This window comes from Brachyistius frenatus, unplaced genomic scaffold (genome assembly GCF_029030835.1).
Source record: "Brachyistius frenatus isolate BFR_SWC_R1_liver_20210118 unplaced genomic scaffold, ASM2903083v1 Contig_87, whole genome shotgun sequence".
In the NCBI taxonomy this organism is placed as follows: domain Eukaryota; kingdom Metazoa; phylum Chordata; class Actinopteri; family Embiotocidae; genus Brachyistius; species Brachyistius frenatus.
Window position 1 is genome coordinate 614,643 of NW_027210686.1, and position 27,858 is coordinate 642,500.

A 27,858-nucleotide genomic window follows, 5' to 3' on the forward strand; every position below is an offset into this window, starting at 1 on the left:
AAAGTCAATTACCAGACTTTTGATTCAATCACACAAATGGTCTTTGAATCCCTGATCTCCTTTCAAAGAGACCTTCAAGGCTAAAACATTAAAATGTATGAGAATGACACAAAATACTATGTGGAGGGAAAAGTCTCTGACTGGCATAAGGCAGCGAAGAGGTTCTCCAGCAGACATCCCACTAGTTTCTCCAAAGCAAAATACCCATGGTTCTCTGCCACCAGCATGAGACAGCCATCAGAGGGGAGCAACATGGACCCTAAACACACCAAAGAGGATCCTGTATGGCACAAGTCTACACCGCCCCTCCCACCATCATCCACCGCTCTCAGCTCAACAGGAGAAGAGAGCGATTAACATCTCTCATGCGAGTCTCTCTCAAGATCAAATTCCTGTGCTGAGTAAGGGTCTTAGCATCTCTCCAACATTGATCCATTTAAACTAATTGTTGATGCAATTTAAGTTTCTAGACTCCTGCAGCATAAATTTTTGTTCCTGACTACTTCACCCACTGCACATTACAGACTACTTTACCATGTGCACATGTATCAGTACTTTCACCGTGCCCCACCTTGGACAGTCCTGTGCAACACAGCAGTGCCGATTAGCCTGATCTTGAGAAAGTAAAATTAGATCTGAAGAAATGGAAAACAATGAATTTATCCTTGGCAGGGAAAGTGAATTGCATCAAAATGAATGTGCTCCCCAAATTCCTTTAGCCGTTTCAATGCCTTCCACTCTACCTTCCTAAATCTTTCTTTAAATGTATCGACAAAGCTTTCATCTCATTTATATGGAATGGTAAGAACCCTAGGTTACGTAGAGAACGTCTACAGAGGCCTAAATTACAGGGAGGGCTAGCTCTTCCTAATCTTTACTACTACTCATGGGCAACAAATGTTTAAAAAATGATCTTTTGGCTTTATGCTCCAGACACAGACTGGTGTCACTATGAAGCTAGATCTAGCAGCTCAACATCTCTTACAGCCCTGGTCACTTCCAGCCTTCCAGTTTCTATTTCACATTTCACAAACAATCCAACCGTCATCAATATCCAAACAAATATGGTTTCAATTTAGACGTAACTTTGGTTTTAATTATCTTCTTAACATAAGCCCTACATGCAATAACCACCTTTCCCCTCCACCTAGATTAGATCATGCATTCTCTCTCTGGCAAAGAAACGGCATCGTTAAATGTAAGGATATGTACATTAACTGTGTACTTGCCAGCTTTGAGGATTTATCACACAAATTTAGCCTTCCTTGGTCCAGCTTGTTTCAATATTTCCAAATCCGTCACTTCCTGAAGTGTCATGACCCCAACTTTCCAAACATCTCTTCAGTGTCAGTCTTAGATGATCTGCTAGAATTCCCATTTGACTCAAAAAGGTTAATTTCAAGAATACATAACTGTATAGCCTCTCTTAAAAACGTAACCCAGGCGAAGATAAGGGCAGACTGGGAAGGTGAGCTAGAGGGTGACATCGAAGAAGACGTGGAACTGTGCTCAAAGAGTGAATGACAGTTCTTCTTCTGCAAAACTTAACATAATACAATTCAAAGTTCTGCATTGAGCCCATTTCTCAAGAGCAAGACCAGCTAAAATATACCCTAATTTAGATGCTAGTTGTAACAGATGTCGTAATACCCCTGCCAATTTAACTCATATGTTTTAGTCATGCCCTGCTTTGGCATCTTACTGGTCTATGATCTTTAAAACACTTTCTGAGGCTCTTAATATGGATCTCCAACCCAATGCAGCATCAGCTATAGTTGGTGTCACAAAGGTCAAAGATCAAGGTCAATGGGACCTCACGTCCCACTCATCCGTCCGTCCTGTTCTCGTGAATATAAAATCTCAAGAACGTCTTGAGGGAACTTCTTCAAACTTGGCAAAAACATTCAATATATTGAATGTTTCAGCAATGAACAGATTTGAGTTTAGTGTCCAAAGGTCAGAGGTCAAGATCAATATGACCTTACATCCATCCAATCCACCCATTCCATTTTCGTGAACGCAATATATCTGCTTGAGGGAACTTCTTAAACTTTGACCCCGACATTCAATCGGACTCGAGGGTGGCAAAAACTCAACAATGTACACGTCAATTATGTATGACAACATTTCACATGAATAAAGGATGAAATGATTGTTATACTTTTGTGTTGCTCTAACAGCATAACTGAGGAGCAGAACCAGACTGTACCTCTGTTTCACATTTATGACAGATACTGAATTGGTGACATTACTTCAGGGTGTGCATCTAGAGATTGTAATGATTGCATAGATCTTCTGTGCTGTCATGATGGAACTTGCGTGAACCATCCGCATTTTAGAATTTATAGATTTTTTTTAAGTAACATCTATATGAGTTTCGCACATATGCATAAAAACAACAACTTGAGTTATTAGCAAAGGCATATAACTACTAGTTGGTAATTGTAGATGATGTTGTAAGCAAAGATGAAAGACAGTCACAATCAAATGTATCAATATATTGACGAGGCTTTTAAAAGGTGTCGACAGAAAAAGAAAAATACTTCCTGATTGTTGAGAACCTGCTATGTCGTGTCTTCTACGTCTTGGCCAAAAAACATATCCTTCCATCTAGTATTGGGCTAAGTGAGACTCTATCACAGTTTTTCTCAAGCCTCCATTCTTTCCTTGAGGACACTGCTAATATAGGTACAATACATACCATTAAATAGTCAATACTTCAATATCCTGGTAACTTTTGATGTGTGGAGACATGTTTACCTGGTGAAATAAGCCTTGATACTCTCTCTTAATAGATCAACAAACTTCTGGACAGGATTTTGCCTACATTCTCTTTATATTTTAAACCTAATTGGGTATGCAAAACTACTTGTATGTCAATTTTGAACATTTCTGTCATGAAATTACTAAATAAGCTACAAAATGAAACAGAACTGTATGTTTAAAGTGAATGCAAAAAACAACCTCTGTTAGACCCATCTTAAAAAACACATTCTCCTAAAATGACTTACTGTAGCTGTGCCGGCGACCGTCTGACTAATGGAGTCTGACCCGCTTTGCTCACTGTGGTTCTGTGAGGACTGGTACATGTTGAGTGAATGCTCATTGACGGTAGCCTGGACCCCGGTGTAGTCCTGTGGTGCTGCTGGGTGCTGGTGTGGATGCGGGTGGGAGTGTGGATGTGGATGGGGGTGTGAAGCTGTGAATTCAGCCGGGATGCCGTTTTGAGGAGGGGGGGCAAACTGAGCTGACGGGTAAGCCTGGGCCATGGATGGGTCCGGGGGTGCCGGTGTGTCCTGGTTGCCCTGCAAGGCAAAGAGATGCACTGTTAAGTTTAGAGGACTGTTTCACCATTCCACCAAAGACAGTTTTGCTCATTTGCTGCATTACCTTTTGTAAAATAGCAATTACATTGTCCAAAATCCCATTTTCCTATATTGTTTTTGCTACTAGCAGGGATCTAGGCAATGTGAGTCAATTAACCACTCTGCAGAAATATCACTGTGACCTTTGGGTGAATTACTCTTAAATTCTGTAAAGATATTCAAAAGTTACATGTAATCCCCTGATCTTTGTCTAGCGCCACTGGATGTTTTACATGTTTTATTCAGTGAAATGTCTCCATGGACTGCCATGAAATTTGCTACAGGCATACATTTCAAGAGTTCCAGATGAAGTATTCAAATTTAAATTTAATTAAAACTCCCAACAACTTGGCACTACCACCAAATACCTGCAACATAAAGAGCAGATTTTATTTTGCGTTGGCATGCTAATATGTTAAACTAGGTTACAGTCCCAACACGCCGCAACTTTTGTGACCATTACTGAACACTTCGACCATGTTAATCTGAACTCCACTCTCCCAACTTCCCTCCACTTTGTTGACAGCACTTCACTGGAAAATAGAACACAAGACCTTTTGTATGCAACTGCTTAATATGTATGTAGAGCCACTGCCCTGCCTTCACTTGGTAGATCAGACGATGACTTTTCCTTGTTAACACTTCAGTATGTTTCTGCAGTTCAAAGGCACCCTGTCTCCATAACGCCTGTGATAAGCCATGTAAGCCTTGCTGCTTTGAAACTTAAGTTTGGGATGTGCTCAGCAGACCACATGTGGATGATATAAATAACATTACTGACTGAAATCCCAGAGTACATAAACCAGACTACATAAACCAGGACTGTATGCTGTTCCCCTAATGATAAGCCTCGGATAACCAGTGACCTGAAGTATCTGCTGAATAAAAGGAAGAGAGGCTCCAGGTGACAAGGCAAGCTGGAAGGGGTACAGCATGACCTGCAGGTGGCAGTGAGGGAGTGCAAGGACTCCTAGGGACAGAAGCTTTAACAGAATAACATAACAGCGTTTGAATGGGAATAGTGCAGATTACAGGCTTTGACCATCAGCAGGGGTTAGCTTGGAAAGATCCAACAAACTGAATGGGATTTTTAACGGGTTCAGCTGGACCTACAACAAGGCTTTCCCAAACAGTCTTCACACCTTTTCAGACACCAAATCCATGCCTGCTTTGCCCCCACCCTTCCTTGCTAAGCACCCCTGATTACAACCCCCCAACTCTAACCTCCACATGGTGACACACTCCCTTCAGTTGCTGGGATGATTCACTTAGGCAAGGCTGCAGGACTTTGTCGTATCAGTCCAAGGGTCCAAAAGTCCTGCGCTAACTTGCTGTTTGGTATCCTGCGACACATCTTTAACCTGAGTCCAGTGCAGGAAATGATAAAAGCAATATGGAAAACATATTATTTTGTAAGAAAGCCACAGTGTCTGGCCTCCATGACTCGGAACAGTTGTCCTAACATGCTGTGTCACAAAGGTACTGGAGACTTTGGGCCCCTGATAAAACCTGCAAAATCTTCAGGTCCTGCCATGTTATTGCGTGATGTTGCGTTAGTGAAACGAATAGCATAGTAGATGGCGCAGACATACATACGTACATACATAGAAAGATCTGAGCTTCCTCAGAAAATGGAGCCAGCACATCACCTTCTTGGACACAGTGTCAGTGTTGGTCCTCCTGTCCAGTCTGTTGTTTAAGTGGACACCCAAGTACTTGTAATGCTCGACATATTTATGGACTACATGGCTTCCTAAAATCAACCATTATCTCCCTGTACTCTAACTCCTGCACATCTGTAATACATCCTACCACTGCAGTCATCAGAGAACTGCTGCAGGTGGCAGGATTCAGAGTGATACTAGAAATCTGAAGTGCACAGAGTGAAAAGAAAAGGAGACAGGACAGTCCCCTGTGGAGCTCGGGTTGCCAACCACAACATCTGACCGGGAGCTCCCAATCCACACAAAACACAGGCTTATCTAACAGATAGTCAGCGATCCAGCACACAATAGATTGTCCTCTCTATCTACGTCTATCTATCTATTTGTCTATCCGTCTATCTATATCTATACTGTCTATTCTTCAAAGCTCCCTACTCTTCACTGTAATGAGACTCTCAGTTAAATGAACTTCACTCTGTTGCATTACTACCAGCACACACATGCACACATGCACACACTGGTCCACTCCACACAGAGGAATCGTACTTGAAAAGCTGTCCTGTGAAATAAGGACCAATTTATCCATCATTGAGACAGCAGGGTTATCTCCTTCATCATTGAGGGCACTCTACATCACAGACACACCATCTAAATGACACACACACGTAATACACTTAAAGCCACAGGGAAACTGGGTATACAGAGAAAAATGCCCTCAGCTTTCCCAACACGCTCCAAACTACAGTCCATTTATTATAAACATGTATGTGTTTGTAAAATACTAAAAAAAAAGAAAAAGGAACTAACAATGGGCCTATAACACATAGGTCATGCAACTCTGCCTACCTCACTTATATTGAGATCTGATGGATGGAATCTAGAGTAAACAAAGCAGCCCAGTTTTCAGATGTCACGATCCAGAAATAAATCCCATGTTAACACCAGGTGGAAACAGGGTCCTGGAAGTTGTCTGGGTTGCATTCTGATCGGATCTTCACCAGATATAAATAATATCAGTCTGACATCATGCATGGGAAAAAATACAGTGATCAACAGGCTGCCTCTGCCTTTAACACCCTGTCCATCCTAAAGCTCTTCAAAAGAAGAATAAACAGAGCCTGTATAGCAGAATAACACCCTTTCTCCTGAGATGTGATTGTTAGGCGAGTCAAACAGCTCCTGGATCTGCCCCACTTAATCCAGGTGGAAATGTACGGGTTTGATCAGATGTCATTAACAAGATACAGATTGCAGGTTAATACTGATAACTTAAAGTGTGAGGGCTCATTGAAGACAGTACAATAGTGCTGTTCCTCATACAGGATGTAGTCTGAAGTTTTCTATTTAGATTTAAATCCTCAGCTGACTATGGGGCGACGGCTGGGTACACCATGGACAGGCTACCAGTCCATTACAGGACCATCGTGATGGCAACATTGACAACCTTTCACGCCCAATTTAGATTTGATATGATATTGATATTTTAATCATCATTTATCATTAATCATCAATTAACACTCCGTCGTTGTAATGTGGGAGGAAGCCGGAGTACTCAGAGAAAACCATACAGTCACAGGGAGTACATACAAACTCTCATATTTAATGTAAAATGCTGGAAGAGACACCAAAGATGGCAAGTTCTGAAAATCAATGACCTCAGGAATGAGCTTAAAGCAGAGTTTCAAGGAATTTGTGAAAAACTACTAGTTTTAGAAAAGTGGTTATAACTGCAAAGCATAAAAACCAGTGGAAACATTTAAGGAGAATACGTGAACACTCAGAGTGTGTGTGTGTGTGTGTGTGTGTGTGTGTGTGTGTGTGTGTGTGTGTGTGTGTGTGTGTGTGTGTGTGTGTGTGTGTGTGTGTGTGTGTGTGTGTGCGAGTGTGTGTGTGTGTGTGTGTGTGTGTGTGTGTGTGTGTGTGTGTGTGTGTGTGTGTGTGTGTGAGTGTGAGTGTGAGTGTGTGTATGAGAAGTTACTCCTGTGGAACATTTATGCCTCAGCCGTTATTGAGAGAGAGCAAGAGAGGGATAGAGTGACACACACACACTCTCTCTCACACACACACACACACACACACACACACACACACACACACACACACACACACACACACACACACACACACACACACACACACACACACACACACACACACACACACACACACGGAGGGAGAAGTTCAGCCACATGTAGGAAAAAGAAATAGAGTGAAGGAGAGAAAGGGATGCAGACAGTGAGTCTTGGCTAAATGCTCTGCTGTGTAATGAGAACCACATTTAGAAGGCTGAAATATGCTTTACGTGGCATAGCATTGCACACACACACACACACACACACACACACACACACACACACACACACACACACACACACACACACACACACACACACACACACACACACACACACACACACACACACACTGCACACAGGCAGACACATACACAGTCACAGGCAATCGAAATAATACTATTAAAATTCTGAATAAGCATACAGACAGGAGGAATTTCTCTCATTTTACAGGATAGAAATGTCTTTCTGTTTGCTGCCTTGTGCTTTCGTTCACTATAGAATACAACTTGAGTTTGAAATATAAATGACTTGGCTCTTCCCCCATTGATTATCTTTCTTTCTTCTGAGAACTTCATAAAATCTTATATTGACTTCCAGGACAGACTGTACTGCCTTTTGTTACACTGCATTTGTTCAGTTAGCATTCTCTCTGGAACACTTTACCAGATGAAGCAAAACATGAGCATTTAGATGATTCAGCAGGTTGTAAACAAACCAACATTTTATCTTAATAGAAATACTGTTAATTCTTCACTTTAAAGGAAAACTGTGTACATACAACTGTAGTTAGAACAGAGGCTGAAAGCCTTGTGAGGGCAAAAAGTGGATCTGTGAACTGATAGATGTTTCAAAAGCTGCTGTGGGAAACTTAATGGAAAAAAAAAATCACAAATTATGTTGCATTTTGTTTATATTTTCAATAACTAGAAAGAGTGTGAAAAATGCAATTTGTGTTTTAAGGATGGGTTTCATACTGGAACTGCTGCAACCAAGCGCAGCCACGACTCCCCGAAATCCTGGAGGGCTTCAAATCAATGTATCAAATCGTGTACTCTCATCACATATTATTTTGAGTGCATAAGTACGTTCAGACTGACAAGTATGACAAGTATGGCAAGATGGGGAACTCAAACTGATCCACAGGCAGAGTAGGAAACAACAGACACTTTTCAATCTCAATGGTCGCCATTATAGCCGTGTAGTGGAAAGAGAGGGACCACTGAACCAAAATATGGCTGAAGAAACCACAAAGAAGTTTTAGTTTATCACTAAGAACTGCTGTACTTTACTGCTCTGATGTCAACTGAGGAGATCAGGGCAGGGTTATGGTATAATAATCAAATTTGGATTTTAAGATTTTCAACGTGAGTTTTGTAATTATAAACTGGATATTCAAAAATCCCAAGTACTGCATTAATAATGCTGTGCTGCATCAATTCGATCTCCAGTCAGATCAATGGAAGGATTAAAAGTTTCAGTGGTTTAACCTTTAGTGAAATGCACATGTTTTTGTTTTTTTTAGGTTAGAACAGTTTACAATTCATGAGGGAGGTCTGCAAATCATCAAAAGTGGCCTGTAATCTGAAGAGTTTCTGGTAACCTCTTGGTGATAGACGTTGACATACTCAATGGTGTCATCAGCATAAGTGCAAAGTTATTTATGTTCAGTTTAAATTGCATTTGGGACTAATGATAATACTTGAGGGACACCTCTTCCACCACCTCAGTTCTTGATTTAAACCCTTTGACAACTTCAGCTTGAACGCAAACAGAGATCTTTCATTTGAACCAGTTGTAAGGAGAAACATAAAAACCAATAGAATCATATTATTCAACAAAATATTGTGAGCAACAGTATCAAAAGTCTCGGCTAGATCTACAGACCGTGTAGTACAGTGCTGAGTTACAGTGTCATCCGTTGGTGAATGGTTTAATCTGCATCCCTCCATTCATCGCTGTTCAGCAAAGACTCAATGAGGGAAAGAAAAGAGGGAATATCTTGCTAAAAAGGACTGTAATGCTGGAAGAAACTCACAAGATTTCTAAAAGTCAATCATATATTAACATCATCTGAACTGAGGGAGATTACATTCGAGTGTTGTGTTGAAATAGACTTAAAAAAAAAAAGTCTGCGCGTATAGTAAAAATTGTTTTCTTCCTCCCAACTTCATATTTCCAGACTCTGTTTTTCTCTCACTGCTGAACAAACACCACAAACCTTTTCCAGCTTGCAGTTTTTCTTGGTTTCATTTCCACATCAGGGGTGCTCCTCTCTCTCGCTCTCTCCTTCTCTCTCTAATGCGTAAATTCATCGACTCCCGCTCGCTTCTACCACAGATGTAGATGAAAGAATGAGGTAGAAAGAAAGAGATGCACGCACGCCGCCGACACCCACATAAACAAATCCTTCAGCCCTGCGAACCCACATGTACTGCACACATGCTCATGAGCTCGCAACCAATTCATAAAAGGAGCATGCAGCATGCTGCCTTCTGCAGTCACGGCACAGTGTGGAGTGAGAGAGCAAGTACACAAGCAACAATGAGCAGGGAGAGGAAAGAAAGAGAGAGAGATGGAGGAAAAACAATATGTATTCTCAAAAGTACCTGCTCTACCATCTCGCCTCTGCCTTCCTCCATGCACATCCAGCTGCGCTATAAAGCCCAGCCCACCAGTGTCTCCCTACAGCCAGCATCAATTAGCTATGGAAAGCTTTGTGTGTATGTGTGTGTGTAGCTGGGGAATGAGCAGTGGAGGAGGAGGTGCCACTGTGAATGTAAGCAGAATATCCACCAAAATGGTTTCACTAGTCTTCCTTTTTCCGATCTTACAATCTTTCCCCTTACTTTTATTTGTAAAAACTCTCTTTTCAGTCCAACTATAAACACCAGAATTAGCTGAGTGGCTAACCACATCAGAGATCTCTATTCCAGGATACTTTCCGGCTGACCTAATTAGCAGCATATTCATCCACTCACGGCAGTTTTTTAACATATGCGAGGCTGATTCTCTGGAATTTCAACAGCTGAATGCGTTGGTGGATTATGCTGTGGACCATAATGAGGATGGTCACCAGTCATTTCAGTTTGATCAGTTTGGTCGGCGGCGGCTGCTGCTGCTGCTGGTAAATCAGCTGCAGGGGGCAGCAGCTGATCAAGGGGAAGTTGCAGCTTACCCCTAATTGCTAAAAGGGATGTGGAGCTGCTGGTATTAAAGTATGGTGTTGCCCGGTACTGCAGCGGGATGTAGAGCAATGCAGATAAGAAGGGAAGACCATTTGCTTGGTGTTCCCGGTCTTTACTGTCTTTTTGAATCTCTTTAAATTGACCTTGACTTGATGTAAAGGTGCAAGCTCCTTATTTGTTGGTGTGAAACACCTCTCCCAGACATACTGCAAGTGCGGCGGTGAAAGAACGGGAGGTTCTGTACCGATGCAAGCTGGAAGTTCTCAAGGGAGTCTGTGACCACAAATGGGATGTGGAGCTTCGGGTCAAGAGTTGAGGGTGGCTTGGAAGAGCAGGTCCGCCACCACCTTCTCTCTGCTGGAAGTGAACTTTGTTCAGCTGAGGTGAGGGACTGGGAGGTAAGTGGGACAGGGTATTCAGTGCCACGCTGGAGTTAGGACAGCGCAGCTCTGACCACCGTATTGGAGGCACGACAAGTCAGGATTGTAAGGCTTGTTGAGTCAATAATTGTAAACCCGAGTGAGGTGACCTGTGCTTTGAGTTGCTTTAAGAAACAGCGGCAGAGCAAGCTTGAGTCCATGTCTAGGTGGCGTAACTTCTTAGGAAGCAGTGGATGCACTTTTCTCCATTTAGTGAGGCGCTTGTTGTGGAAGACCGATATTGCACCAAGTGCTACTATGTTATCCAGGTAGATGAGCAGCAAAAATGATGGCCATACTTTTCTGGAAGTACGTGGGGCCGGAGCTGAGGATGAAAGGCATGCAGCTGTAGTGGAAAACCTAAAGGTGGGACGGAAAAGGTTGCGACTGTCAGTGTAGATCTTGGTAAACAGTTCCTTCACTGTAGGGACCTGACTGGGATGACAGCCTTTTTTATTGAACTGCGGTCTATGCATGGACAGAGTCCCTCCAACAATGCTCTTGCCATCACCATGTTGGAAATCCAAGAAAATGCGTTCACCAATTTGATTATGTCTTCTTTGAAGAACCGTTACATCTTGCAGGGCATCTGGCTGGATGAGCGAACACACCTCAAGGTTGATGAGGACATTTCCCTTTTAGTTCTGCAAAAATAAACAGCTCGTGGGTGGTCTCCCCTCCTTTATCCAGTCTTGTGCCAGGTTGTGTCAGTAGAAAAGCAGCCAAACAAAAAGAAGCCAGCACCATTGCCAAGGTAAGCTAATAGTAAAGATGGTGAATCCAGTGCTGTGCAGGAGGGAGAAACCCAGGTCTCAAAACAAGTCCATGCCTATGCGGTAATGCCCGTGGCGAGAATACTTCGAAGGTGAACGTTGGGAGAGACATGGTCCATAACCCACAAAAAAGGTGAATTTGCCCAACATGCCAACTTTAAAGTGTCCCTGTAGCTACACAGACCTTCAGTGTTAGTAGTAGGTGTCCGAACTGGAAAGAGCTTCCTGATGGGGGAAACATTTAGCAGTGTCTGTGAAGCTTCTGTGTCCAGCAGTAGCGGTAGGCCCACTTCATTTAGCTCCCCTGAGGACTCCTTACTGAGCTGGGTAGTGGAGCCTACTGAATGTGGGTGCTTGGAGCTGGTGGGTAACATTGGACGGGTGGGAGCAGAGACAGACCAACAGACTCGAACAAACAAATGTCTCTGTTAGCCAGAGTGTTGACACCTTTCCTTCGTGCCAGAACAGGTTGGGGCTCCGGTGGTGTGATGAGGAGCCCCAATTACCACAGTTTCGGTGTGCTGCTGCACCCTGTCACCTGCCAAAGGTCACTTCAAGGCTGTGCTCGATGGGCCTGTGGCCAGGGCACTGGCATATACCCTGTTCGTGTTAGCAGCATGAGCTGGGAGGGGGAGGGGTTGGACAGCGCTATTTGTGATGCTAAACCAGATGCAAATTCAAGCTGGAATGCTGTACGGTTTTTGCCAGAGCTAAATCACACATTTGACATTCGAAGTTCCTCAATGAGTTTTTAGTTATTATTGTGGTCAGCTAGCTGTTCTCTTATCAGTTCATCCTCCAGTGTCCCAAACGTACAGAGGGTGACCAGGTGCCTAAGATTAGCTACATAATGGTGGACTGACATGCGCTGGCAGCAACATGTCCTGAGAGCTGTGTGACATGCAGCATATGTAGGGGTGGGTCCCAGTGGAGGAAAAATCGTGTCTTTACCTGCCAAGTTTGTGGTTGATATCATCCCTTAATTTGGTGGTCACAATGAAGATTTTAAATGATTCATGCCAGCGGAACCAGCAGTTTACCAGGACCAAGGAACGGAGGGAGAGGTAGGAACAGAAACTCCGTCTTCATGGCCAATGTTATGTTTAATAACTTACGAACCACAACTTCAGCTCACAGGCTAAACTTTACTGTGCAGTAACAACAACCGTGCCTGAAATGACTCACTCAAACCAGTTAGGAAAAGTAGAAAGTCATTTTCTATAGCAGATACTGTATTTTGTTTGCTACGACCTTTCCAGCACAGGCTCATGCTAAACATAAACCAACCGCAGTGCATATGTGACCTAATGGAGGATGATTTTATATTCAGGCAGCTAATTTCTGTGTTCGCACTTCAAAACATATAATCCAGACATAGCCATGGATTTGTGAAGGTCATTAAAACTTCAGAAATAAATATATCTCAAACCCTCATTGTTTATTGAAAATTGCTGCTGTTTGTCAGCTGTGTAACGTGTATTTTGGATTTCAGTTCAGGAACTTGTGACAGCTGATAGAAGAGCAGACTGATCACTTTGTAAAAAATATGCATCATGTTGTTTTCCAGGAAAAAAAGTATGCAGATGCTCAGAGTATGTTTTTCTAATTATTTGTGTCTGATCAATGATACTGATTGAACCCTGCATTGACAGCGTTTGGCAGTAGTGTTTCTCTGATATGAATCTTTGCTTTAAAGTAAAATATTGAGCATATATTTGGTGTCTGCAATGTTTTGAGGGAAGCGCAGGATGATCATGCATTCATGGTAAGTTTACACATCCTGTATATTGTGTGATGACCAGAATGAGTGAGTCAGCAGGGACAGCAGGGTGAGCCTGGTGCGAACCCAACTCAATTTCACTGCGTGAATATGGGTCAGACCACGAATTGTTTTCAGTTGTTCCATCCTACCGGGCGAAGGCCTCGGGTTAATTTTACCAGTAAGCATGCACCAAAACCGTCCGACACTCTGCCACGACGACAACAACCCGGGGTAGTGTCCACTAAAGACTTTTTTCCTGAGCACGGCGTATTTTAAAATTTGTGATGTAATAAACGCCGGCAGCGTGACGAGGTGCTGAGCGTTTATTGTGCTTTTCTCTTTTCCGGTCACCAGGAGTTCAAAAATGTTCATGTAGTGAAGGAGGGGTGGGACAAACAAAATTAACCACCAATTCTGGTCTCTGATTGGTCCGCCCTTCAAAGTGGCTGTGCAAACGTTAATACAAAGAAAAGTGAAGCCGTGAGCAACAGTCATTGCAGCCAGGCTACAGCAGGGTGCCACACTCACCTTCATTGTATCATCTTTCTGTTGTCTTTTAAATATGCAATATATCCAGTGACACAAGTATATCAAATATGATGATCTTTATTTTTTTTCTAATCATTTCAGGATGCTATTATTCTACCCAGTTTTGATGACATATTAACACTATTCACCCAGAAGTATCTTCTTCCTCCCCAAGAGCTGTGACTTCATAATTTCTGTACTTGTGTGCAGCACTCACATTTGTTTTAAACATCAGTGCTGGAAAATAACCAACCACATAAAGTACGGTACTTCAGTAAAGTTTTGAGGGAAATATCGTACCTGGCACGCCACAACATTCATTTGACAGCTTTAGTTATTTTTGAGGTTAATATTTGACACAACAGATAATATAGCAAGATTTTAAAGTACAACCCATTGTTTAAGATAAAACAATGATTTCCAATCAAGTTCTACACTTAGTTTACACTTGGTTAAAAGCAGGAAAAATGCTACTGGGTGGACCGTAAGTAGAGCTTATTTTGTCCCAGCAAATGCTACATATTTCTGTTGGTAAAGAATAATATTACATATGTTGTGTCTTTCCTAGATGATGGCTGTTTGTTTTTTATAAACACACAGAAAACAAATTAGGGAATCATGTTAATACCCTGAAGCAATAAAGGTAATTTTACTTTTCTCATAAAAAAAACCCACTCAATTTTCTTTTCTTTTTTACTTTCTCTGGTGACATGCTGGATACATCTGTCTGAGCCTCTCTGTGGATCGGGGGCTTTCAAATGAAAGCCTATCAGTCAATGAATCACAGGAGGAGGAGAAGAAAAAAAAATGAGAGAGACACACACAAGCAGACAGTGTATCATCCACAGATCAATAGTTTGCTAAGCGGCCATGGCCTTCTAACTGTTTGATCGCCCAGACACACAGAGAGAGACAGGGAGTGTGAGTGGAGGCAGAAGCTGGATGAAGGGATGTGGAAAGGGCAGGTTCCAGCCAGATGTGAGTGTGTGTCCTGGTCATGTAGTTGACAGATGGTTGGGGGCGATGCAAGGCAGGGTGTGACGAAAGCAACACACACACACACATGCACACACACACACACACACACACACACACACACACACACACACACACACACACACACACACACACACACACACACACACACACACACACGCACACACACACACACACACACACACACACACACACACACACACACACACACACACACACACACACACACACACACACACACACACACACACACAAACACAGCCCTGCTGGACTGGCTGGCAGTTCTGCTCAATCAGGACTGGAGGACAGACATTCATTCATTCAGTGAGACAGAACTTCTTCTCAGTCATGTGTAAGTTTGGCACTCGATGGTGAAACAATGGTGGACAGACCAACCAACTTAAGTATCGAGTGTTGTCCATCTTTGATTGCAGCTAACAACACAATGACAATGGAAATAAAACAATGTGCTTCATTATTACGCTGGAGGCCACACAAAGCTGATAATTGTCATGATGGTACGTGTTTGTACTCAGCAATTAATGAACACAATTCTTCCAGTTCATATGTATGAAATGCATAACAATTATTAACACAAAAAAGCAGTAAGAATTGTGTATCTGTCAACCAGACAAGAGTAGTGAGTCTATCCGAAGACTGCAGGCAGCAGGGATCAGGATTAGTATCTATGGGCGTACAAGGACTGAGTCTAGTGTGAACATGAACCTCCCAACTGTCTGTTTGCTATTCTTCAGCTTACATGTTACAGTTTAGCACGTATGGAAAGTATCAAGGGCAGCAAGTCTGTCCGACAGCAGCTGAGTGGAGTTGAGTTTACAGGTTTGTTGTCCTGAACGGTCACCATCACACCATCACATGGAGCTGAGGTGAGGTTTTATCACTATATAAGGTTGTAATGCTTCTGTTTATATGGCTGGCAGCCAGTTTCATATAAAACACGAGTAGACGGGAGACGGCAAGAGCTCTCGTCGTGTTGGACATTAGAGAGTAACCATATGGCTATTTCCTGGATGCAGTGTACCTGCCAGTGTAAACTCCACTCATATCAAGCATTTAAAAATATCATTTAAAAACATATCGGTTGTTCATTTTTGGCCTTCTTCTGCGACTGAAGAATTAACTGTTTTATCTCAATGAGGCCAATTCAGGAAATTTACAAAACTGTGATGTGTGGAAATGTGTATTAATTTGCCTTTTTAACTTTCAGAAATCAGTAAACTTGGCTGCTAACTGTAAATATGCAATCTGTATTTGGTGTATTGTCTACAATTTGCCGTGTATCAATGCAGGTTCTAATTATATTGTGTCAACACATGAACAGGTGAAGGGCAGGATTTCTCCATCGCCCTCTCTCTGTCTGTCTCTGAATGCAGGTCAACAACAATCATGCAACTCTTCACTTGTCGAACCTCAAACATTGAATGACTGATGGTCCGTGTCCAACGGAAACTCAATGCAGACAGATCGGCTCGGAGCTGCAGCGCTGCAGTAGACATGCTGGCAGTCTGGACGCACACAAGTGAGCCACAGTAGTACAGAAGAAGTATTCAAAAGAAGCTGCGGCACCTTGTTTTCCCCTAAATATAATCTACGCTACGCATACTTCAGTATTTTGAAGTTAATATTCCTGGTAGATTTGGTGACTCTGATACTACTGATGGGAAAAGCAGGCGGGCTTCTCATCCAAAGGAACACAATGTAGTAGGCTAAGTAGAGGTGATTCTATTTTATGATGAGGTAGTAGGGAAACAGAAAATAAAAACCTGTGGTTATAATAAAAACGAATGACCAAACTAAACTGCATAGTAGCACTCCATTCATTTATTTATTCAGCTTTTTTTTTTCTCTACCTATACCTAGTTTGTAGTTCAGCTTTACATTTCTGATACTGCCACATAGGTGGTCAGATTGTTCAGCGGGTTATTCATGAAGTACAAAGCTTTTCCCGGTTTCAGGTTGTAAATGAAATGACATTTCGGATAAAGTTCCTTTCAATTAGAACCACACAAAGCGCCACCCGGTGCCCCCCTTTAAAATGTCAGCTACCACAGTGTTACTCCATTAATCCAGTCAAGTTTCTCTTCAACCGGTGCTCTTGAGTGGGTTCATGAGGGATATCAGAGAAGTTTTGACTTTTACATGTATTGCTTAGTACATACTGTACTTTGTCCTTTTTGGGGAATAGCATCACCGCTACAGTAGCTTCTCTCTTCTTGTGTTTCACTCTTGTTCATTTGCTTAACAATCCCACAGATGTTGTTCTGTTGTCAGTATCAATGTTTGCACTTAGGAGTAAGTGAAAACCATTACGCTGGCACGTACTGTGAGCTGAGAGAGCGAGTGGGTATGAAAACACAGGTGATCGCTGTGTAATATCGGCCCATCTGTTTGCTGTTAGAGAGGCGTTTGTATCTCACACACTAAACTGTGAACAATCCTGCTAAATCATCTCATGTGATGACTGAGTTTATTTTATAGCAGAGCAATATGTTTATGTACCAATTTCCAGCTATTTTGGAGCCAGAATTACTTCCAAAGAACGCATAATATAATATTACAGTGTTATAAACAGAAATAACGCACTGTAGTCTGGATTCTAAATATAGCATTTACAGTGAGACGGTAAACATTACAACCACAGGCAGGGTCTGAGGAGTCTGGCACCGAGACATCAGCAGCACACCCTTTAAGGCCTGAACGCTGTGACGTGGAGCCTCAATGGATCAGAGGTAGGAACATCAGCGTAGCTGAACAGGAGCATCCCAAAATTCATGCTATCAAATGTGCCATCTGACCATAAAAGACGCTCAGAGTTCTTATTAATGGCCGTACAACAGGAAAAGTTTAAACGCATAAATCTACTGAACAGAAATGTGTATTAAGGTGAACTGTCCCTGTAACTTTAAACTGTAAAAATATTGATACAAATATATAAAAAAGATGCATGTTATATGGTGGAAGAATGTTTTACTGATTCACACTGTTTCCACAGGTGTTGCAGGTCATTGAATAAGACTTTGTGATAATGCAGTGTCTAGCTCATGTTTCTGTTCATTCATTGTGAAAAATGTTTGGTTTGTTTTTATTCAGCGACCAAAAAAATGTAAACGTTTTGTCGTAGTTCTTTTATTGCACGAATATTTTTTTATTTTGGTTTATTGAGTGAAAACAGGTCATTAACAAATGTTTTTTGTCATCATTTTCTTGACTAAATTAACAATGTTTTCATGTTCAAAGGTGGAGATGGCTGAGAAATTGGGGGGCAGTGTGTACGCGCCCATAACCCACATGAATATTTACATTTTGCATCATTAACTTCATGGCCTGTGGAATCCAATCCAAGATGTGCTAAAAGTGTTTACAGCGGTAAAAAAAAACATTTGCACACAGCAGAACATAAGTGAGTGCAATTGAAACAAAAACAGAACCTTTAACAACGTCTACACCTCAAACACCCTCAAAGCCCCGCCGAGCTTATTTACAACAGCAACCGAGGAGTGAAGGAGCAAAGACTGAGGGACGCCTAGAGGCCATTTGAGAAGGAGGGTCCGAGGGCAGAGTGACTGACCGTCCCTCATGGCTGGATTACCCCGGGACCAGTTGCAGTTTGTTCCTGTTTGTTCCTGTGGCGGCGCAGCTGATCAGCCATTTTAGACAAAGCTTGTGATTAAACCGCAGCAGTGTGTTTCTGAAGTGTCCCAGAAGCAACTCTCCATCCCGCTGAAAATACATGCCCAGTCTATCTTTGTTAATCTAGACAGAGCAGATCAACCGGGTAGGAAGACCGACACAGGAACGACATCGAGCATCCTGTGTCAGCCATAACCCCCACCCCCCACCCCCCTCCCCCCACCCCACACACACACACACATATGCACACGCACAGGCTGACATCAGCGTCTACCCACAAAGTCTTTCAAGGAGGAGAAATCCATCCTCCTCCTAACAGGCACCGTAGGTGAAATATAGATATGAAATGATGATGCAATAAATGTTTTTAACAACCAAAACACTGTCACAAATCTTGATCTCTGTCCTTCAAGACTAGAATCCATTGTATTATCTTTAACTGAAAGCAACAGCCCAACATATTGGGAAATAACAATCAATTAAAATAAATAACTATGTTGCCTACTTTCTCATGCTGGAAGAAGAAAACACAAGAACAAGGCCCCCCAAAAAAAGCCTGGTGTTGTTTTTAAAGGCAGTCACATATGACAGTCTGTTGTTTAGGTTGGAGAAGAATTATGTAACCGACAACTGTGTCGATAACGTAGACTGTTTCTAAAAGAGTTCGTAGCTTCAGGTCTGTAAAATGGTTCTGATCCAGAAGTGTCTTCAGCTGCAATACCAGCGAGTGCCACTAGAGGTCGGCTCCAAAAAGCCTCCGGCTCCATAGACTCCCATTCAACTTCTCTCATCAAATCCAAAGTGAATAAAATGTGTCCATCAGTTATCTCGGTGTTGTTAGCTAAAGTCACTCCTTCTTATTAGTTTTCTGGAGGTCCATCTGAAAATAATCCCTCATTCATTAGAAAAGAAGATTCAAGAACACCTGTTTTTGGGGGCGTGTCTGTTTGATTGACAGGCCTGTGGTGCAGTCAGGTTACAGCTATCGGTGGGCGGGACGTAGTATTGTCGGGTTTCCAATCAGATCGGTCAGATCCACCGCTGGCTCCTCCCCCAGCTCGTCCAAATATGGTCACTTCCTGCTCCAAACCGCTCCAAACTAGCAAAACGGCACCAGCCAAAATCCAAATTCGGGATATTGTACCAACAACTACAGTGAATGTTCGCATAGTTGCACACTGACTCTTAGTAGTAAATAAACATGTACAGCAAACCATGTGTCAGATGCAAATGACAACTTTGCATTCGAAGTTGAAAGACTAGAAAAGGTAGGCCACTTCGTGCTTTAGTATTGAAAGTAGGATCTGATCTTGGTTGGAGCTCTGGCCTTTAAAGTGAAGTACTTCCATTTGTTACCCTACTCTGCAGGATGAACCATAACACAATTTATTGTCATCCACATAGAGCATAAGTGATTGGCCCGTACAGACAAAGTGTTGTCGACTCGATGGTCGGTGTGTTTCTTCTCTGATACCTCTGGATGTGTGTCGTTCCCTTCAGTCATGTGTGGGCATGTTTTCAAGGTTCATTTCACCCGTTTAAAATTTGATTTCTGACAGAGAGCTGTGCCATAAACTGTGACGTGACCTTGGCTGACTGCAACAACCGCCATGCAGATGAGCCAGAACACGCCCACACACACACACACACACACACACACACACACACACACACACACACACACACACACACACACACACACACACACACACACACACACACACACACACACACACACACACACACACACACACACACAGGCTGTCTGGGTTAGGGTTACCTGTGTGTACGACTGAATGCCCAGGGTGTTTCTGTCGGGGTTATTTGAGGGTTTTCTACCTACCAAGCACTTCATCTAGTCACTAATTCATTCTCCAGTCACACAAACCCTACTGGGGATTTTACACTGTCACTCTGTGACAGTGAGAGAGTGTATGTGGTGCGTCATTAAAGTCCAACCGCAATCACAGTTCGTCATTCTGTACTGCTGTCAAACTGCTATTACAGATCATTGAATTATTATTTATTTGTATTACTGGAAAGGAGGAAAAAAAGCTCTTAGAGGAGTCATGAGAAATGTTCCTTAACCTCGCAGCCTCAGAGTGTTCCTCTGTGTGTTTGATTGACAACACAGACTTCAGGCACGTGGAACTATAACTTACAGTTCATTGACTTTTGTTTGCAAAACATGTTATCATTTTGGTTTTCATTTAAATGAAGAATGATAATAAAAAAATAATTCCTTCATAATGTGCAGACTGGAATCATAAAATACAGAAATATAGAATATGGTTTAGTTTTCTATTACATGTAACTTAAAGAGCAGCTCTGTACGCAGGAATAAAACAAAGAGGAACAGAAGCGGGAGAAATCTGCTGTTAAAAAAATACCCTTATACTACAAAAACAACACATATACTACAACTGACAGACACACGCATGCATGCATTACAGGTCCTCCAAGGACATATCAAACATTTTCTTTCTACGTTTCCAAGGCAACATGAAGATGAGCTTCAACTGGCTTTGCTCAAAAGTATCATGGCCAACGCTTTAAACTGATCCAAAAACCCAGTTCCTGTGTGTGTGTGTGTGTGTGTGTGTGTGTGTGTGTGTGTGTGTGTGTGTGTGTGTGTGTGTGTGTGTGTGTGTGTGTGTGTGTGTGTGTGTGTGTGTGTGTGTGTGTGAGTGGGTGAGAGAGAGCAGGGGGATAAAAATAGAAAAATCCAAACATTATGAGACAAAGACTTGAGCAAAAGAAATTGCTGCAGCTCCTAGAAGAAGAAAAATAATTGTATTTGCTAATGTTATATGTACACGTGTTTTTATACACAGGTAGCTGACCTCTCGATTTAACCCATCAGTAAACACAGATGAAACAGTGAGAAGCTGTAGTGCCCGGGAACCACTTGGGGCTTACATGCCTTGCTAAGTGGTCCCAAGTCCTGCATCTTAACCTCCAGGCATTCGCTTCACCTACTTCAATATTCATTTTGGGGAAATTATGGAATCTTATATATGTTGTGGGGAAATCTACAAATGTGCTCCTTCACAAGAACAGGAGAGCTACTTTAACAAAAGAAAAGTGTCTGAGACCTACTCATATTCAGTAACATTAATTCACATAGCTGAGCTCCACCCAAACCAGCTGAATAAGCTTATTTTATGTAGACAATACCATTCATAATCCTCACAAACATTTTGTACCACAACAGCTTAAATTCGACAGCGTGTGCATGCTTTTTTGTGTCTGCATATATTTATGTTTATGAGGGTGGTGTGTGGGTGGGGGGGTAAAGTACAATTCACGAGCTTTTCTTTATACGGTAGTGTCATTGAGAGATTTCTGAGATGAGCACTAATAAATGTATTTATTTTCAGGGCTCCCAAAAGATGAAACTTTTTCAGTGTAATGACCACGTAGCTTTTCCTCTACTGCCCCCTCCAGGACAAACGTTTCAGCCCCTCCACCACCGCCTGGCCCCTCCGGCACTGAGCAGTGTGTGGTGGAGTGAACACTTTCATGCCCCTGAATATACACACAATACTGGTAGCTGCTACTTCCTCTAATTTCCACACATGCTGTACATAAACAAAGAGCTATAATTTATGTTCACATAACTAAAATATGATGAAGGTGATAAAGGGGCAATAAGTGTTCTTTATGTGTGTGTGTGTGTGTGTGTGTGTGTGTGTGTGTGTGTGTGTGTGTGTGTGTGTGTGTGTGTGTGTGTGTGTGTGTGTGTGTGTGTGTGTGTGTGTGTGTGTGTGTGTGTGAATGTGTATGTATATGTGTGGCGGGGGTTGTCCTACAGTACAGTATGCTAATTTGACATCAGAAATTTACTTCATTTCCATCACATCTGCTGCAGGCATTAATTTTAATACTTGGCTTTGGGGCTTGTAATTGCATGATTTACATTTTTCTCCATTAAACATAATCCATTCTACACACACACACACACACACACACACACACACACACACACACACACACACACACACACACACACACACACACACACACACACACACACACACACATTCATATCAGTCTGTGTTGCTTCATCATGACGCTCTACCTCTTCTCTATTTTATTGTCTTTCTGTAACACCACACACACGCGCACATGCACAATGTACACATTGACACAGATGAAGTGACATATGCAAGCATCCAGGAACATATGTATTTATACACACACGCATACAGTATACACACACAAGCTTTTTAATGATAAAATAAACACACACGCACAAAGAAAGCTAACATCCTGGCACACAGTCAGCTAACAACTGTGTAACCATGGACTTGGTTCATTGGGAACTGCTTTGCCTACACGCCACAGATTTTCTATAACAGCAACACACACACACACACACACACACACACACACACACACACACACACACACACACACACACACACACACACACACACACACACACACACACACACACACACACACACACACACACACACACACGCACACACATGCACATAGACAAACAGAGACACTTCATCTCCATGCAGTCATTTCCATAATCTACTAAAACTGGCTTTTCTATCCAGTGCAGCAGCTCTCACATGCAAATGAGGGATACTCCTGCAGTGGAAGACGGGGGTGTACGGAGGCCCCAGGCCTAGTGTGTGTGCGGTTGTTGGTACGATGGTACGGAAAGCTGAAAGGGTGATAATGTTACGACAGCCTAAATGTTATTGTTCATGTTCATACACTACAGAACCTCCACAGATAGTTATCAGTAACATTAATATTATTTGTTCATCTTGTTGGGACTGACAAGGATAAAATACCTTATCTAACACCGTCTAGCTAAACATCTAATTTCATATTCCTCTATCAAAGATTTTGACAAATATGTTCCCACTTTAAAATGTTATAAGACAGAAATTATTCTTCTATAAAGTACAAACACACTTTTCCTGGATTCAATGATTTTAAAAAACACATTCATCATTCCAGCCTGTAAATGTGCTTTTCTTCACTGTCATCTGATTGTAACTGTAAAACTAGATTGTTGATTGGACTTATTTGCTCCAGCAAATTTCATTAGCTTGATTGTTCCCTTATCAGAACTTGTACTAATCAATTAAGCCCCCCCACAAATCAGTTACACAATTAGGTGTTTAAACACAAGTGTGGGAAATGGAAGTGACCCTCACAGTGTCATCTTCATTTACATGCTTCTTTGCTGTCCCATCGTCTGGGTATGCTCGGCAACCCTCACGTCCGTCTCCCACAGACGGGTGTCAAGACAGGTCGGCATCAGGATCCAAGCCAGCCTGGCAGCATGACAGGAGTGTACAACTTCATATAGGACATGACAAGGGTTCATCGTTTGGGGAGCTTAAATGTGCTCAGAACATTTCACTGCCATCTGCCTGTTGTGTGTCTTTTGTAAGTGTGCGGCTTAGACCCAACTGGGGAGTGAAAAGGTCAGTTGGACAATAAAACCATTAAGAGCCTTCGTCTGGGGACCGAGGACATACACAACAATGCTGATGACAATCTCACCTTTAGTTATCAAGATAACTTGGTTTGAACCAACTGTGCATGTGCGCTGCTCCATGATTCATGAAAATACAGCCCAGAGTGCCTCATTGCACAAAAACAGCACTGGTAAAAGTTATCAATGACGTTGGTAACTTGACCCCAGACGGGCTCAGAAGAGGCGGCGGTTTACCTTTTTGTCAGCGGTTTCCTCCTTTTAAAAGTGAGTTTTCTATTAGTACTGTCACCAATGTGTGCTCACAGGGGTATTCTTGGATTGTTGGTTTTCTCTCCATACAAATATACTGAAAATATTTAAATGATTTGTAACATTTTCTGAAAATATAGTTTTGACGAAAACAAAACACAAATGTTTCTCGTCATTGTCGGAAAAGTTCTAGTCAGTCACAGATCAGAAAAATGTTTAAATGAAGTCCTATCTTTCAGCATTGACAGATATACTTTATATTTTTATTGCATTCAGCCTTCTGTAACTTCTAATTGAGTGACAGCCACCAAACTACTCTTTCTCTGCACAATAATCACTTATCAAAATCACGTGTTGGTGAAGTTATTGCACAAATCACACACAGTTGAACTGTTCTCTGGTCGAGTGAGGATGGACAGATGAGTATCTCCAAAGTTTTTCAGCTGAAGCAGTTTATATTATGGAGACATGTAAAACCGTGAGAACCTCCACGGGCTTTTGGAAGTGATGACAGCTCCTTCTTTTTCTCCAGCAGCTAGAAACCGTCTACATTTGTGATCACAAGTTGGACATTTTTCCTTGAAAACTCCTTTATAGCAGCAGAGCTGAGGCACCTTACTTCCAGTAAAAGGTACTGTGTGTATAATATTTATCAACTGTGACATCACTGTTTCACATTTTGTAGTGTTTTCAAGCCAGGATTTGAGTTTTCTGCTTGCTGCCTTTTCCAAACCAGAAAATCCAGATGTTGCCTCAGATATTAAAGCGTGGGTGAAAGGTGGAGCTGAGGCAGTACGGCAAATGCAAAATTTAGGACAAGCACCAAAAAGCAATGATTGTGCAATTCTCCACTAACAAAAAAACCTCTGATGCACACGTCTTGGTTTGTACAATGAGTTTGATTTTGTATCAGCGTGATCCACCGTATTTTCACAACAAAGTCCTGCAGAATGCTGCTCTGAACATATACAGTGTATATCTCCTCATAGGCACAATGCAACAGCAGAGTCAGACATCAGGAGGATTTGTGTTGCAGCAGAGAGCCAGCAATGTTAGCTCCACACAGCCACAGCCCCGAAGTCACACGAGACTGCAAACGTTATGCAACGGCTGTGATGAACAGAGCCAAGCTGCACTCTCTGTGCACGCTTAACACCCACAGAAAATACCAGGGTTCCCGAGCAGCACAGGCAGGCTGTAAATAATGCATGTCAGGAAAGCGCACACACACACACACACTCACACACACACACACACACACACACACACACACACACACACACACACACACACACACACACACACACACACACACACACACACACACACACACACACACACACACACACACACACACACACACACAGCCTCCCTGCCTTTTTAAAATGAGTCGACTTGGAAACAAAACCATATAATTTGGGATACGCTGCTTCAAACAGGCTCGGAGAATGTGAGTAGAATGTTCTGGCAGTTTCTCTCTCAGGCAGAATCCAAACAGTATTTTCTACTGTGAAAATCTCCACCTTGGAAATGCACATAGATGACCTTTTTGAATCTTAATGCAGTCCAGGATTTGCAAGGCCAGCTGAATATTAAGTAAGTATTGTAAATTTACAATTCAGTGCTACTCTTGTTTTTGTTGTTGTTTGTTTCAGTGGGCACACATTTAACCATGGCACATTATAATGATAAACTATTATGTACAGATATTGTGCTGTGTAATTCTGCTGTACAAATTGCTGCTTCCCGTTTTTTAATCATTAACTTTCTACTTATAGTCTATGTTTTACAAAGCTGTGCATTCCTTTCCATGTTTCAAAAGATTAAAAACTGGTTAAATTACACAGTTTATTTAAGGGTGTCTGAATAATTGATCAGAGTTTTATAAAAGCCTTTTAATGGATTATAATGATTTTATTTGTGGCTTCAGTTCAGATCGTGGTTTTCGCTTCAGTGTCATTGCATCTATCGTGTAGTTTGATCAAGGCTTTAGTTATGTTAGTGGGACGTTAGCTTGATAGTGTGATAGAACTTGTCTAAACAATGTTGTGTTAAGCTGTAAAGTCAGGCAAGGTGTGTTTATTTTTATTGCAAGTAACTTGTCCTAGAAATACCTAAAAAATATTTTACAAAAAGTCTAATTGAACATAAAAGAAAATACGGTAAAACATTTTTTTTTTTTTAAAGGCATTAAAAAAAGCATATAAATAAAAAGTTTAATTTACGCAAACACACACAGATCCATACTTTTTGGAGGAACACACCTTCAGGAATTATTGTGCAGCAGAAACACTGACTTCATTATAAAGTATAAACATTCCTCTATGCCTCTTGTCCACCTGTGACTCACAATCAGCTTTGCTGCAAATATTGACTTGATGCATTTATGAAATAATACATGTGTAATTTTATGCAAAAGCATGTATTATGTATTATAGTTTTTGAAAGATCTTCCTTTCAAAACAGTCCCAGACAATTATTTTATTCACATTTCAAATATTGTTTCCAGTACAAATTCAATCTTTACTCCAAATGCCGACCGATACACACAACTGTTCATAATTGGTAAGATTAAATGCATAGTTTATTAATTATCATGAATCATTGGATCCCATTCAAGTTTATTGTATTTAGAATATAACTTATCACCTCTATACAAAACTATCACCATTCACATGTCACAATGTTCAGTGAGCTCACTGATCAACAGCTCATTATACTGACATGATTAATACGTTTTCCTACAATTATAAAGTCTTCCAAACGTCATAGCAGTCAGCATCAGTAGTTACAACTGTCACACATTATCTTCAGGAAATGTTCCTCGAGCTTTAAACTGAGTAGAAATGTACAAAACAGAGTCTGCAGGTAATTCTTTTAATAATTATTATTATTTAGTTAATTATAAAATGAGAAGACAGGTATAGAAATATATTATTAAACACATTTGGTTTTATATTCTTCTGCTGAAGTCGGAAGACTTGAGGAAAGTGAGTCACAGGCAGTTCTGAGCCGGGATACTCCAATACTTCAGAATGTACTTTGACATCTAAATCTCAGCTCAACTCTAAAACAAGCTCAATCCATCACACCTGAAAAACAAACCAAACAAACGTGTCTTTAAAGGGATCGTAAGAGTTTCATTTAAAATGCAGCTGTTCAACATCTTCAAATGAAGTGCTGGAAGGTTTTCAAGCAGCACATATACAGCTAAACACGATGTGTAATCTACACACATAGAGCAGCATGCTGCATTCATGGAGCTAATTTCCTGCCAAAACAAACAAACAAACAAACAAACAAACAAACAGACAGACAGTCAGACAAACAAGTCAAACATGTTTTACAAATACGCTCAATTCCCTCACCAACGCAGTCCAGTTTGCGAATATCAAACGGTATCAACCAACTAATGCATTTTGTTCTACCGAACACGTTTCTAATACGTCGTGCTTCAGAGACAAATACTGCATTTTTTACAAATACAAAAAATACATCCAACACTAACAAATAACATGAGGTTTATTGTTTGGCTAGAAATGAGCTTCATAAGGTGCGAACAGCATACTGTACGTTCTGATTCACAGCAATGGCTCGAGACTTTATTTGCAAATGTCTGATGTAGTCCTCAATAGAACCAAACATCTGAAAGTCAATGGTGTCTGTTGAGTAATTCAGATAGTGTCTCATTATACCTAGCATTAGCAGCTGACAATTGTGA

At 41.6% G+C, this 27,858-nt stretch overlaps 1 protein-coding gene and 1 long non-coding RNA gene across 15 annotated transcripts in view; one reads left to right on the forward strand and one right to left on the reverse strand.

Annotated features, from left to right (window-relative positions):
* Positions 1-27,858, reverse strand: part of LOC138627515 (RNA binding protein fox-1 homolog 1-like) — a 298,993-nt gene that overhangs the window by 59,317 nt on the left and 211,818 nt on the right. For 13 of the 14 annotated variants that reach the window (XM_069709919.1, XM_069709911.1, XM_069709909.1 and 10 more), the window contains one exon: positions 3,012-3,305. The exons of the other annotated variant lie outside the window; for it this stretch is intronic. In XM_069709919.1, the coding sequence (XP_069566020.1) occupies positions 3,012-3,269 (258 nt within the window). In that variant the 5' untranslated portion in view covers positions 3,270-3,305. The remainder of the gene's footprint in view (positions 1-3,011; positions 3,306-27,858) is intronic. 14 annotated transcript variants of the gene reach the window in all.
* The window catches only part of LOC138627518 (uncharacterized), a 5,280-nt gene continuing 2,785 nt past the window's right edge, over positions 25,364-27,858 (forward strand). Inside the window, exon 1 of the long non-coding RNA XR_011311394.1 lies at positions 25,364-25,733. This is a non-coding gene — a long non-coding RNA (uncharacterized lncRNA). The remainder of the gene's footprint in view (positions 25,734-27,858) is intronic.